The sequence below is a fragment of the Varanus komodoensis genome, unplaced genomic scaffold (genome assembly GCF_004798865.1).
Source record: "Varanus komodoensis strain SLA01 unplaced genomic scaffold, ASM479886v1 scaffold123, whole genome shotgun sequence".
NCBI classification, from domain to species: domain Eukaryota; kingdom Metazoa; phylum Chordata; class Lepidosauria; order Squamata; family Varanidae; genus Varanus; species Varanus komodoensis.
Genome location: NW_025335358.1, coordinates 301,898 through 317,349, shown reverse-complemented (window position 1 = coordinate 317,349; position 15,452 = coordinate 301,898). Strand labels below are relative to the sequence as shown.

Below are 15,452 nucleotides of genomic sequence, written 5' to 3'. Positions count from 1 at the left end.
AAGTGTACTGATGGCACAAATTGAGATCAGCTCAATTTGGATCCTTCATCAAGACAATGCACCGAGCCACAGTGCTTTGGCTGTCAGAGAGTTTTTGACTGAAAAACACATCACAGTGCCACATCTCTGACTTGGCTCCTTGTGGCTTTTTCATCTTCCCAAAGATGAAGAATGGTTTGAAAGGACACCATTTTGGTAGTGTGGATGACATCCAAAAAGCCACTATGCAGGCTCTGAACACCATCTCACTTGAAGACTTCCAAAGATGCTATGAAGAATGGAAAAATCGTGATGAGTGTTATGTGCATGCTTTGAAGGAGACAATGTTCAATTGCAATTTTTTTCAGTAAAAGAAATTTCAAAATATCATTCTCATTACTTTCTGGACACACCTCTTATGTGCAGAGAAGCCCAACTTGCTTCAACTTGCTGTCAACTTTCTTTCTCTGATCTTGGGCATAAGAAACCTGAACTTCCTCTTGGATATTTCAGCTAGCTTTGTCTTAAAGGCTCAACTATGTAATTTTGGGATCTAATCAGGTCCCTTGATAAAGTTTAGAACAAGAGTGCTAAGTTTCTTAAGATTTCTGGTAAAACAGGTTGTGGAATGAGATGCATCGGCTGAATTCACATGTAACACCACGCCATGGCAGGAAAGGCTTATCATTTTATGTGAATATAGGAAGCATATTTGTTTGTTTGCTTAAAACATTTCTATCCCATCCTTTGCATAGCCTCAGGATGGCTTACAACAAGTTGAAACATGATAGCACATTTAGTTGCCATGAATTTCTACAGAAAAAGGACAGTTTGTTCTAGGGTTTCCGTATTTCAGCATTGCTTGCTATGATGTGTAAATTCAGTTAATAGGTTTGTCCATAATTTCCCTGTTTCTGCAATGTGTTTGGCAGTAAGATCAGCCACAGCCACTCCAGTCACCATTTTTCATTGTCCTGTTCCCCTAGCAATAGATGAGTTGGACAGGACACTGATTAGCTGCCCCTGCACTTCCTGTCGTCCCTCCCAGCATACTGCCTCTGCTGTCCACCTGGATCAGCCACCTTGCCTGTGGCCTGCCTAAGCATCCCCTGGCTTATCACTTGTCTACCTACTTCCTGGCTAGATCATCAAGATGCATGTCTTGCCTGCCTGGCATGGCCACATCACCATGTCCCTTCCTGGTGTGGCCTCCTGAACGAACAACTCTGTTTCCTTCTGAGTGGGCACATGCTGTCCCTTCTCTCATAAACGAGCTGACATCTTGGTGATCCAGCTAGGAGATGTAGTTGTTGTTGTTGTTTAGCAAAGTCGTGTCCGGTCCATTGCTACCCCATAGAAAACATTCCTCCATGCTCTCCTGTCCTCCACCATCCCCCAGTGTCCACTTAAGCTGATACCGACTGCTTCAGTGACTCCATCTAGCCACCTCATTCTCTGCCATCCCCCTCTTCTTTTGCCATCAATTGTTCCCAGCATTAGGGTCTTCTCCAGGGAGTCCTTTCTTCTCATTAGGTGGCCAAAGAATGTGAGTTTCATCTTGTACCTGGCTTCTAAAGAGCAGTCAGTGTTGATCACCTCTAAGACTGACAGGTTTAATCGCCTTGCAGTCCAAGGGACTTGCAGGAGTCTTCTCCAGCACCACAATTCAAAGGCCTCAATTCTTTGGTGCTCAGTCTTCCTTATGGTCCAACATTCACAGCCTTACATTGCAACTGGGAAAACCATAGTCTTGATGATATCCACTTTTGTCAGCAGGGTGATGTCTCTGCTTTTTAGTATGCTGTCTAGATTTGCCATAGCTTTCGTCCCAAGGAGCAAGCGTCTTTTAATTTCTTGGTGGCAGTCAGCATCTGCAGTGATCTTGGAGCCCAGGAAAATAAAATCTGTCACTACCTCCATTTCTTCCCCATCTCTTTGCCAGGAGGTCATAGGACCGGATGCCATGTTCTTAGTTTTCTTAATGTTGAGTTTCAAGCCAACTTTGCGCTCTCCTCCTTCACCCGCATCAAGAGGCTCTTTAGTTCCTCTTCACTTTCTGCCATTAGAAAGTGCAGATCTGCATATCTGAGGTTGTTGATATTTCTGCCCCCAATCTTAATTCCAACTTGTGATTCATCTAGCCCTACCTTTCGCATGATGTGCTCTACATCATAGGCAGGATGACAATATGCAGCCTTGCCATACTCCTTTCCCAATTTTGAACAAATCAGTACTTCCATGTCCAGTTCTCACTGTTGCTTCTTGACCCTCACATAGGTTTCTCAAGAGACAAATAAGATGGTTTGGTACTCCAATCTCTTTAAGAACGTGCCACAATTAGTTGTGATCCACACAAACAAAGGCTTTAACATAGTCAACGAAGCAGAAGTAAAGCCTAGCTTGTAGGATTTTGAGCATAACTTTGCTAACATGTGAAATGAGTGCAATGGTGTGATAGTTCGAACATTCTTTGGCATTGCCCTTCTTTGGAATTGGAATGTAAACTGACCTTTTCCAATCCTGTGGCCACTGCTGAGTTTTACAAATTTGCTGGCATATTCAGTCTAGCACTTTTACTGCATTGTCTTTTGGGATTTTGAATAGCTCAGCTGGAATACTGTCTCCTCCACTAGCTTTGTTGTTGCCCAGACTTCCTAAGGTCCATTTGACTTCACATTCCAGGATGTCTGGATCAAGATCAGCGACCACCCCATTGTGGTTATCAGGGATGTTAAGCTCTTTCTTGTATAGATCTTCTGTGTAATCTTGCCACCTCTTAATCTCTTCTGCCTCTGTTAGGTCCCTGCCATTTTGGTCCTTTATCATGACCATCTTTTCATGAAACTTTCCCTTCATATCTCCAATTTTCTTGAAGAGATCTCTGGTCTTCCCTATTCTATTGTTTTCTTCTATTTCTTTGCACTGTTCATTTAAGAAGGCGTTCTTATTTCTTCTAGCTATTCTCTGGATTTCTGCATTCAATGGGGTGTATCTTTCTCTTTCTCCCTTGCCTTTTGCTTCCCTTCTTTCCTCAGCTATTTGTAAAGCTTCCTCAGACAGCCATTTTGCTTTCTTGCATTTCTTTTTCTTTGGGATGGTTTTAGTTGCTACCTCTTGTACAATGTTGCAAACCGCTGTCCATAGTTCTTCAAGCACTCTGTCTATCAGATCTAATTCCTTAAATCTATTTGTCACCTCTACTGCATATTCATCAGAAATATGATTTAGGTCATACCAGAGTGGCCTAGTGCTTTTCCCTACTTTCTTCAATTTAAGCCTGAATTTTGAAACAAGAAGCTCATGATCTGAGCCACAGTCAGCTCCTGGTCTAATTTTTACTGACTGTATAGAGCTTCCCCGTCTTTGGCTGCAGAGCACATAGTCAATCTGATTTCTGTGTTGACCGTCTGGTGATGTCCATGTGTAGAGTCGTTCTTGTGTTGTTGGAAAAGAGTGTTTGCTATGACCATCGTAGTCTCTTGGCAAAATTCTACCAGCCTGTGCCCTGCTTCAGGGGAGGCAGGTGATGAAGGCAGGAGCAGTGCTGGGATTGGTTCCCAGCCATGGAGGCTGATGGGATATGTATTACCTTTTGGAGGGAAGATTGAGGCAAGTGGTAACAAATAACATTTAAAGAAAATTCTTAGTTATTTCCACCTCATTTCATGTCAACCCAAGGAACTAAAGTTCTTGTCAATTCAAACAAAAAGGAATCTTGTGGTACCCTTACTCTGGTTTAAGCTTTTGTACACTTAGGTCAAAATAAATGTGTAAAATACTTATGTTGTCCCAGGACTCTTTGTTGTCTTGCTGCAACAGACTCATGGGTGTCTACAGAATGTATTAATTGTGCTCTCATGATCCCTCACTCAGATAAGTTTTCAGGTCCTTTTCAAATGTCATTGTCTTCTAGAGACTCTCCTGCATTTTCTAGCCCTTTTTTGCAGGTTTTTCTTTAGCATGAGGAAAGTCTGATATTCACTTTCAAACTGGAGAAACAGCCTTGTGTGTTGCTGCAAATCGGCTAGTGCAGCTATACCATTTTGTGTTTGGTTAACTGAATATGACAAAAAGAAATACAAACACAAGGGGGAAAAATCATGTAAAGCACACATTTTTCCTCCTGCAACAAAAACAGAAGAAGCTTACTAAAAGTGGGTTAAAGCCCTTCTGTGGAGAAGCTCTAATATAACTACTCTCTCAAAATGGGTTTTCAGGTCAGATTTATGTGATCACATCTAATTCCATACTTTCATTGCATAAACAAGCATATCCCAATACTCACATTAATTATAACTGAAAATTTTCCAATTCCACTCAAAATGTTAAACCAAATCCCTGCAAGAGAAAGAAAAGCTGTTGTGATGTCTTATCTTCATTCCAGTCTTACTTCTAAGCAAATTCTAAGCATTATTTTCTTTTGATCTCTCGATATAAATTTTAATTTCTATCTTTTAATTTTTTTAAAAAAAACATACCTATATCTTTTGCTCTTACTGCATTGGGCCTTCTTAGTTCACTGACAAACTTTCTTGCATCTAGGCGGACTTCAATTACATTGTTGAGCAGGGCAAACACTGGAGCCAGAGGAAAGGAAGCCACAAAGAGTGTGACGAAGCCAAACTGTATGACTAAAAAACAGAGAATCATTGCTCCTAAAGATGATTGGCAAGAAGACTTTTGATGATCGGCAAGTGACTTTTCAAACTGTTGTATATATTGCCATGTTTATATTAGCTGTATACTCTTTGAGTCATGACAGATAGATGGATAGATACGGTTCAACTTGATACTGCCACTATTGCCGCTACCCTGGAGGGATGACCTAGCCAGGATCTGGGCTACTCTGGGGCTCCATCTCGTGGCCAGAACCAGAACTCCCACCACAGTATTCACAGGATCCACCCCAGACTGTGCTGGATCTCTCAGCCCCCTAATGAGTGCCAGCGGGAGCCCTGGGAGAACAACTGATCTCAAGGAATACAGGTCTTACTGCTTGAGGTAAAGCCTGCATCTTGCCTGATCCAGATCCTGTCCTGCTGTGCATATGCTTTCCTGCTATGACCTGCCTTGCCATGCTGTGGATCCTGCTTGCCTTGCTCCTCAGCAATGGTTCCTGTTAGCTGTAGTTCAGTTCCTGCAACTTGCCTGACTATTGCTATGAATCATAGAATAATATAATCATGGACTATTAGAATTAGAAGATGTTAGAAGGCCATGGGGTCCAACCCCCTGCTCAGTGCAGGACATCAAGTAAAACCATCCCTCTCAGATGGCTGTCCAATTGCATCTTGAATGCCTCTATGGTGCAAGAGCCCACAACTTCCCTTGGTAATGGGTTCCATTTTGTACTGATTAAACAGTCAGGAAATGTTTTCTGATATCCAGCTGGAATCTGACTTCCTGAAACTTGAGCCCGTTATTCCATTTGCACTCTGGGATGATCAAGAAGAGATCCTGTTCTTCCTATTTGTGACAGCCTTTCAAGTGCTTTTAGAGTGCTATCATAGCTCCTTTTAGTCTTCTCTTCTTGAGGCCAAGCATGTCCAGTCCATTCAAACACTCTTCACAGGGCCTTGTTTACAGTCCCTGGATCCTTGTTGACCTCCTCTGAACCCTACCAGCATAAACTTTCTTAAACTGAACTGGACACAGTAGTCAAGATTGGGCCTAGCCAGTGCTGAACAGACGGGAACTAGTACTTCATGGGATTTGGAAGGAATACTTCTATTAATGAAGTCTAAAATAGCATTGCCCCTTTTTGCAGCTACATTACACTGTTAACTCATATTCAGCCTGTGACCTGCAACAACCTCAAGCTCTTTCTCACCTGCAGTATTGCTTAGCCAAGTATTCCTGCTCTTGTAATGATATAGTTGGTTTCTTTTTACCTAGGTCAGAACTTGGCATAGATCTTTTGGGAGAAGACTGTGCCAAAGTAGGAACTGAACACTTCTGCCTTTTCTTGTCATCTGTTATCGTCTTGGCAGCCACATAGAGTAGTTGAACCTCCAATTCTTTCCTCTGCCTTTTACTTTAGACATATCTGGAGAAGGCTTTTTTTCTTTTTTCTTTCTGCTGCTTTTTGTGACTGATATGAGGGAACAGGCACAGATGCTAAATGACTATTTTGCCTCTGTGTTCTCCCCAAAGCAGGATGGGGGATAGCTGCATAGGAGATTAGATGAGGCTGGGGACTTAGGGGCACAGGTTAGAGTCACCCCCCTTGAAGTTGAGGGGCTCCTCAGGGCATTGGACATTACAAAGTCACCAGACCCTGACAGGTTACACTCGAGAGTACTTAGAGATTTGGCAGGAGTTCTCTCATGCCCGCTGGTCTCCATTTTTGAGGCCTCTTGGAGAACGGGTGAAGTTCCAGAGGACTGGAGGGTGGCATCAGTGGTGGCATCAATTTTCAAAAAGGGTAGTAGAAGGGACTTGGGGAATTATAGACCTGTTAGCCTTATGTCCATTGTAGGAAAAACAATGGAAAGGCTCATAATAGAGAGAGATCTAGTGATGCTAGATAGGGAAGGGAGGCTGACAGCCACACAACACGGCTTCCACAAAAACAGGTCCTGCCAGACAAACCTTGCGGAATTCTCCCACAAGGTTTCGAGGTGGCTAGATGGAGGGGATGCAGTGGATGTGGTATACCTGGATTTCAGCAAGGCCTTGGACAAAATGCCCCATGATATCCTGGTGGAGGCACTGAGGAGTTTGGGATACACCAAAGCACTGTCTGGTGGATTAGGGCATGGTTGACTGACCGAAAGCAGAAGGTAACCATTAGTGGGGAATCATCAGGATGGTGGCCAGTGACAAGTGGGGTCTCCCAGGGCTCTGTCCTGGGGCCGATCCTGTTTAATCTTTTCATTAATGACATGGAAGAAGGGGTGAACAGTCTGCTGATCAAATTTGCAGACGACACTAAAACTGGAGCAGTGGCCACAACTGAGGAGCAGGCACTCCAGATCCAGAAGGATCTGGACAGACTATGGAAATGGGCAGGAGACAACAGGATGGCATTCAATGTGGATAAGTGCAAGGTCTTGCACTTGGGGCATAGGAATAGCTGTCATAAGTACAGGTTAGGTGACAAGTGGCTGGAGAGCAGCACTTGTGAAAGGGACCTCAGGGTACTGGTTGACTGCAGGCTAAACATGAGTCAGCAGTGTGATGTGGTAGTCAAGAGGGCGAACGCCACCCTTGGTTGCATAGCCAGAAGTGTGGCTTCTAGATCAAGAGAGGTATTACTACCACTCTACACGAGTCTGGTGTGCCCACAACTGGAGTATTGTGCTCAGGTTTTGGCCCCTCATTACAGAAAGGATATAGCCAGGTTAGAGTCAGTGCAGCGTAGGGCCACAAGGTTGGTGGCCGGTTTGCATGGGATGCCGTATGAGGCAAGGCTGAGGGAACTGGGTCTCTTCAGCCTGGAGAAGAGGAGACTCAGATGGGATATGTTGGCGACATACAGGTATGTGAGGTGATGTCACATGGAGATGGGTAGAGACCTGTTCTCCCCTGCAGAGGAAGGCAGGACGCGCTTCAACGGAGCAAAGCTCAGGGAGCCAAGGTTCCATTTAGATAGCAGGAAGCACTTCCTGACAGTTAGGACCCCAAGGGTGTGGAATGGGCTTCCACGAGATGTGGTTGAGACCCCAACGGTGTGGGTTTTCAAGGATAGGCTGGATGTGCACATGGTGGGCATGTTGTGAGTGGAGCTGGCTGGAGCCGGGGGTCAGACTAGATGGCCTGGGAGACCCCTTCTGACTTGCTCTGTTTCTATGTTTCTATCTGTCACTAGCCTCAGTTCTTTCCTAGATTTAGTTTTCCTGATGCCATCTCTGCAATCCCATGCCACCAGCCTGTATTCTTTCTTTTTCACCTGGCTTTCCATCCACTTTCTATACATGTCCTTTTTTGTTTCCAGATCACCTCTAAGTTTTTTGTCAAGCCACATGGGCCCCAGGAAAAGATCTCTCCAGTTCTTCAAATGCTTAAGTAAATCATCATGTGTAAAAGCAAAACAGTGGAAGGAGGTTGGTTTTTTATGTTACTTAAACAATGAAATGCCATGACACCTTGTGTCTCATGCAATGCAAGCTAACTTTTTTAAACCCACTGCACAGTTTTAGGGACCCAGCACTTTGAATAAGGCTAGACATGTGTTGGACTTCAGCCTGCAGTGGGTTTTGAACTGATGTGCTACAGGATCTCAAGCAGGGAATTCAGACTCACTATGATCACCAACTTCTGATCAAATGAGGCAAAAAATATGGGAAGATCAGTCACAAAAGTAAGGAAGTCAAGTGTGTCTCTTGTATAAAGTCTTCTGGATCAGTTTTGCTTGGTGATTTGAATAACAAGGAAACTCCATAGATTGCCTTGGCTTTCCTCCCACTTTCCTCAACACCTGTTTTTGCCTTGTACTACTTTCCCTGTAATGGGTGCTGAATCTAACCCAGTTACTTGTCCATTGAGATTACAACTGGTGGAAGATCACTTGGTCCCTGGTTCATAGCCTTTTACTTTCATCACTAGACTATGCCACTCTCCCTCTCATTAGCAGAGCTCTCTATAACTGTATCACAGGATTTTTGCAGTTACAAGAACCATCACTAGGATCATTAAGCTAAATTATGGAAGATAATAAGGCTTTTGCCTCCACCTGCCCCGCCCTTTAAAGCCCTTTGTGAAAGGTTGAAAAACTGTTTGCAAGGTGGTGGTACAGGGAACACATTTCTGTTGTTGAGGTAACTGGGTCAATGAGCCCTCACACTGGGAGGCAGAAAGGCAAATAGAGAGTAGCAGAATAACATCTGAACATAAATATTGTTTCTGTGCACTTGGTTACTTGCAGCAGGATGCCCATTTGGATCAAAACCCTCTGACTCTTTCCCTACTGCAAAGGAACAGCAAACCAGGAGAAAAATGAGAGTGAAGAAGAGGGAAATGTGCAAAGGAGCAGAAGAGAAGGTTCTTCATGAACACTGCAGTGCCCTGAAAAATTTCAACTTTCACAGTGAAGATCAAACTTCTCAAATGTTCAGTGTCAGCAATAATTCCTCAGGTAATTTTCAGCAGCGATTAATGTATACAACATGCCTCCACATGACACGCCAAAATGACACTTTCAAATCCAGATACATCATGGAGATTACAGAAGAATGTGACTTTCTCTTTAGCAATGCTTCTTTTGTTGATACCTGAAAGTTGGGAGGTTTTGATGGATTCTCCTGCTTTAGGGGAAATTCTTCCCAAACTCCAGAATTAATCTCAGTAGGCTCAGAGACCTTGAACCTAATTCTGCTTTTGTTTATGTGAATGCCAGTTTCCTTACCACTTCCAGCAGGGTTCTGTTACATTCACTTTTCAGTCACTTTCAGCTAAGTGCTGTAGAAACCCCTGATTCTTTTTCAGGCTATGCTGGATGGGAGAATGAAAGAATAGAAATTGGAGAGCAAATAGGTCCATTTCAATCTAAAGATAAGGTCATTTCAAAATTATCACCTGGATAGAGGGGAAAATGCTTGTGGGATCATGTTTTTCACTTTTAGCACATTTCTATTATTTATTATAGAAATTAAAATCTTATCCTTTAATTAAATTCAGATATAGCTGGGCTAATGCTTGGATTCACTGCTCTTAAAATTAAAAATAATTTTAATCTTTTTTTCCAGTTTGTATCTTGTCTTTTTCCTACAAAGGACTCAAGGCAGCTTACATCATTCTCCTCCACCACCTTATCTCCACAACAACCCTGTGAGGTAGGTTGGGCTGAGAGTCTGTGACTGGCCCAAAGTCACTCAGTTGGCTCCATTGTCGAGCAGGGACTAGAACTCAGATCGCCTGAGTCCCAGTCCCATGCTCTTAACTACTACACCTCACTGGCTCTCACAATCTTTATGTTTGCTTGTGTGTAGAGGAAGCAACTATCAGCCTTAGCTGCTGCTTGGCAAGTGTGAGGTAAACCTGCTACTAGCTGACTCTAAGCCTTATTTATTTATTTATTTGTTTGTTTAAAACATTTTTATGCCGCCCCCATCGCAATGAAGCCTCAGGGCAGCTCACAACAGAAACAAAATACATAAATAAATAACAATATAACAATGAAAAAATTATTTAAAAACCTCCGGTGCATCTCGGCTAAAAATTTAAAATCCCATAAATACAAATAATTTAACAATTAAAATAAGTTTTAAATAAAAAGGCCTTAGCCTGGCACTGAAAAACAAATAACGACAGCTCCAGGTGGACCTCTCTGGGGAGCTCATTCCATAGATGGGGCACCACCGCAGGGAAAGTCCTCCTCCGGGTACTCACCCTCCTAATATCATTCACAGAGGGTTCCTGGAAAAGGGCATCTGTTGCTGATCTCAAGGGGCGGGAGGGCATATATGGACGCAAGCGTTCCTTTAGATATCCAGGTCCCAAGCCATTTAGGGCTTTATAGGTGATAACCAACACCTTGAATTGGGCCTGGACTTCAATCGGGAGCCAGTGGAGCTGACAGAGAACTGGAGTTATATGAGAACAACGCCCAGTCCCTGTCAGCAACCTGGCAGTTCTATTCTGCACCAACTGAAGTATCTGGACCGTCTTCAAGGGTAGCCCCATGTAGAGCACATTACAGAAATCTAATTGGGAAGTCACCAACGCATGTGCCACTGTTGCCAGGCAGTTGTTCTCCAGGAAGGGATGCAGCTGATGTATCAGCCGAAGCTGAAGGAAGGCGCTGCTCGCCACCGCCATCACCTGAGCTTCTAGAGACAGCTCAGGGTCAAGGAGCACTCCTAAGCTGCGAACCCTGTCCCTCAGAGGGAGTGAAACCCCATTTAGGACAAGGCCCAAGTTCCCCATCCTGAGGCCCGAGCCACCCACCAACAGGACCTCCGTCTTGTCTGGATTGAGCTTCAGTTTATTGGCCCTCATCCAGCCCATCACCTCGGCCAAGCACCGAGGTGTTCAGCACAGCCACTTAATATTAAGGCTTAATGTTAAGCCTTAATATTTGCATTGCATAATCTCTTGGGAATGGTGTTCCTATGGTGACAGAAATAACAAAATTCAACTTCATAACTTAAGGTATAGCTTTTCAAAGCCCACAGAGTCATAACCTTTTCACAAAAGTATTAGATTGTTATCATTATTGTTGATTGTCAATTCATTTTTAGCTCTCAAATTATTAAAGTGGATAAGTACACAATCTTATACATATTATCTAATCTTACTGCTGTAAGAATTCACTTTCTCTAGAGGCCCTGTCTATTCAAGAAGTCTGGCACATTTTCACCTTATGTTTGACCAGTGGGACAGATCGGGGATTCTGCTAGTGTACCACCCACCCTGCAACCCATCAGTCTCCCTACCTGAGCTGATGGAAGTAGTCTTGGATGTGATGTTGGAGTCCCTCTATTTCTGGGGGACTTCAGCATTCATGCTGAGTGACTCTCTCCATAGTGGATTAGGTTCCATGGGTTTCCATAGGGAATTGACATGAACTCTCCTAAGCACCCTCTCTGTTATACAGCTCCATATTATATCCTGGCACTGAGAGCAATGAAACAACTTAAGAGATGAGTAGAGTGCAAATGGAGGAAAACTCCCAGTGAATGTAACAGATACCTGGTATGTGCCTACAATTGAATATAGTGAGGGCAGCAAGATATACTTCACTATTTCTAGCCAATCTTCTCTATGCCACCCAGCAAAGCTTTTCAAGGCTGTTTGGGGCTTATTACATTCTGACCCCAGGCCTGCTGCAATTTACTCACTAGGCACTTCCAACAATTTCAGTATGCTGTTGAAAAAAATCTGCATCCACTCAAACCTGGAACCCAGAGTTAAAGCAGCTGAATCTGTGGAGATATCCAGAGCATGGCCTGGTTTTATTAGATGGATTTCACTTGGTACTGCTTGAGGACTGGATAAGGTGCTCAAACAAGTTTCGGTAACCACCTCTGTACTGTATTCTTGCCTCTCCTGGCTTATAAAAGCCAGGAAGGAAGGAACAACCAGATGGGCCACATAAATGCCTCCTTGTGAGAGGGAATGGTTCCATGTGTCCTTAAAGAGGGAGTGGTTCTAAAGAGGCAGTGGTTCTGAGTGTGCAGCTGCCAATCAATTCCAGGCACTCTTGGATGAGACTGATTAACTGCATCTATTTCAGCTGGGGTTCAGGCCTGGTTTTGGCACAGAAACATCCTCAGTTGCCCTGTACCTGTGGGCTGGGAGAGCATGACCCTGTTGTTACTGCTGGGCCTCTTGCAGCTTTCTGTACCATCAACCATGGTATCCTTCTGGTGTGACTGTCTAAGTTAGGACTGGGGGGCACTGCATTGCAGTGGTTCTCCTCCACCTGGAAGGCTATCTCAGTAGTTCAGACCTATGGATCTCCAGCATGGAGTTCCTCAGGGGTTTGTTCTGTCCTCCATGCTATTTAACATCTACGTGAAACTACTGAGTGGGCTCATTTGGAGTTTTGGAGTGCACTGCCATCAGTATGCTGTTGACATGCAGCTCTGTTTCTCCTCTTCATCGTCAGCATGTGAGGCTGTGGATGTGGTAAACCAGTGTCTAGCTATTACAATGGACTGGATTAGGGCCAACAAACTGAAACTCAGTTCAGACATGACTGAGATGCTGTTGATGGGTGGTTTCTCTGACAGGATAGGGGATAGTCAATGTGTTCCTGATGGAATTGCACTATACCCGAAGGAGTAGGTTTGCCCCTTGATCCATCTTTGTCACTTGTGGCTCAGGTGGCATCAGTGGCTCAGAGCACTTTCTACCAGCCTTTGGTGGTGGCCCAGTTATGCACACATGTGGACAGGGATCACCTGGCTTCAGTAGTCTATGCTCTGATAAACTCTGAACTGGATTATTATAATACACTCTAATGGGATTTCCCTTGAGGACAGTTCAGAAACTGCAGCTGGAGCAGAATGTGGCAGCCAGGTTAATAAGTGAGACCCACAGTCTGAGACCCATATAAAATTTTCCAATTTTATCCAATTTCGGTGCAGTGAAGGGCCACAAGATTTGAGGCTGGTTTGCAGGATGGAGCTGACTGGAGCGGGGGGTCAGACTAGGGAGGCCCAGGAGGCCCCTCCTGTCTCACTCTGTTTCTATGTTCTTGCCCTCTTGCATTGGCTGCTGGTATGCTTCCAGTCCCAATGCAAGATGCTGGTTTTAACCTACAAAGACTTACATGGCATAGGACTACAATACTTATTGGAGCTTCTCTTCCAGCCACAATCTACTTGGACACCACACTCAACCACTGGGGCATTCCTCTGAGTACCAATTCTGAGGGAAGTGTGCAGGGTGCAACAAGGAGGAGGGCTTTTCAGTGGTAGCTCCCATCTATGGAAAATCTTCCCATTGCAGCCTGGCTGGTGCCAAAACTGTCATCTTCTAAGTGCTAGGTTAGGGTTAGGGTCCTGTCTTCTGAGGCTTTTAAAGACTTCCTTGGCTGCCCAGGGCTTGAGGGAGATCACTAGATATTTTGCAAAGTCACTCTTTTTTGTTTTTCCTTGTTATTGTCTGTTTTATTATCAGTTTTAGCTGTTTAAAACATTTTAATATTTTTCTGATTTTATGGTATTTTTATTATATCTCTGTTTTTTTGAACTGCATACACCCACCATGGAGCTTTGGCTGTGGGATGGTCTAGAAATAAAAAAAACCCTCAGAAATAAGTCCCACTAAATTTTCATAAGAATGTTTATTCTCAGTTATGTGTACATAGGACTATAGCTTAAGCTTAAATTATTTTTGTGGTAATGTTTCTGTTAGGATTAGATATTCTGGTCCACACAAGGCTACTGGCTACTGTGCAAACCATTTTAGCACCATTTTTTTCCTAGTTTAAGATAACAATGAAAATGCAGAAAACATTGTGGCAGCTGGTGAAAAAATGACTGTCTATTCTACCAACCTTTACATGCAGTGATTTCCCAAAATGATACTAACATTTGCAACTGGGATAGAGACTCCTCAGATTGGATGTAGCTGTGATTTAGCATTGATGCCATGGTTTGCATCCAATTCTAAAAGCTAGAGTATTGTGCATTGGTTAAAATATTTACTTGTGGTCTTAGTTAGAACCCTTAAAAAACAGGGGTAAGAGATAGTCTTCTGATTTTGAGAAGCATGTAAGAAGGATAATGGAGTACGAAGGCTAAGGCACTAAGAGATATTGCAAATAAATATGGAAATAACTGAACAGGAAGGAAGGACCTTCACACGCAAACAGCTCCACGCTGCCGCACCGTGCCGCCGACGGAGGCCAGTACCACCGGCCAGGACGCAGGTCCGGTTCAGGTTGCCCTGCCCCCCTGCACAGGTGAGAGCGTGCGGGACAGGGCGGGGCTTCGGAAGCGCCCTGCGGCCTCAAAGCACCGGTGGTGGCCAAGGCCACTGGCCTCGGGCTGGCGACCGAAGGGCAATGGCCAAAGGGCAGTCGATGCCATTTGGGTAAAGTTCGGGGGCCGAGTGGGGGGCTGGGCTGGCCAGGGGCTTTTGTTGCAATTGGCCCGCCTACCGTTGAATGTTAGGGAAGGGAGAGGTTTTTTTTAACTGCTTTTATAATTTTATTCTGTTTTAATCTGTTTTATGGAGTCGCCCCTGGCCATGTCGACGTTTATGTTTCCTGGGGAGCACGCGGGCGCTGCCATTGGCGTGGTCATGGGCAATGCACGTAACAGCGGTGGGGGCTTAACATGTCCGCGTAGAAGAAGGAGGGACAGATGGTTGACACCTATCCCCCCTTCTGGTTTTGCCCCCAGCCAGAGGGTGCCAGGTAGTCTTGTCAACCACCCCTCGGGCCTGACGGTGCTGTTGTTCAATGCCAGGTCAGTCAATAATAAATCTTCCCTCATCCATGACTTGATTGTGGATGAGGGGGCTGACCTGGCTTGCATAACGGAGACCTGGGCGGGAGGGGGGGGTGTTGCCCTCTCTCAACTGTGCCCGCCCGGGTATCTAGTTCAGCACTGTTCACGCCCAGAGGGGAGGGGAGGGGGAGTCACTTTGGTTTACCGAGACTCCATCTCTCTCACGGGACTTCCGGTCCCTTTGAGGCCAGGGCTGGAGTGCCTCTACTTGGTGTTGGGCGAACGAGACAGATTGGGGATTCTGTTGGTGTACCGTGCACCTTTCTGCCCAACAGTCTCCCTGTCTGAGCTGACGGAGACTGTCTCGGACTTGGTGTTGAGGACCCCCAGGATGTTGGTCCTGGGGGACTTCAATCTCCATGCCGAGTCTGGTCTGACCTGGGTGGATCAGGACTTCATGGCCTCCATGACGGCCATGGGGCTGTCTCAACATGTCTGCGGCCCGACCCATGAACATGGACACAATCTGGACCTGGTTTTCTCGACGGGGCAGGAAGAGGGTGACCTGAGGGTGAGGAATTTATGTTTGACTCCCCTGTCATGGTCAGATCACTTCCTGGTGAGGTTTGT

At 44.8% G+C, this 15,452-nt stretch overlaps 1 protein-coding gene across 1 annotated transcript in view; it reads right to left on the bottom strand.

Moving 5' to 3' along the window:
- Positions 1–15,452, bottom strand: part of ANO2 (anoctamin 2) — a 303,704-nt gene that overhangs the window by 12,930 nt on the left and 275,322 nt on the right. Inside the window, exons 23-24 of the mRNA XM_044422266.1 lie at positions 4,458–4,610; positions 4,265–4,317 (exon numbers count right to left, since the gene is read on the bottom strand). Coding sequence (XP_044278201.1) covers positions 4,265–4,317; positions 4,458–4,610 — 206 coding nt within the window. The remainder of the gene's footprint in view (positions 1–4,264; positions 4,318–4,457; positions 4,611–15,452) is intronic.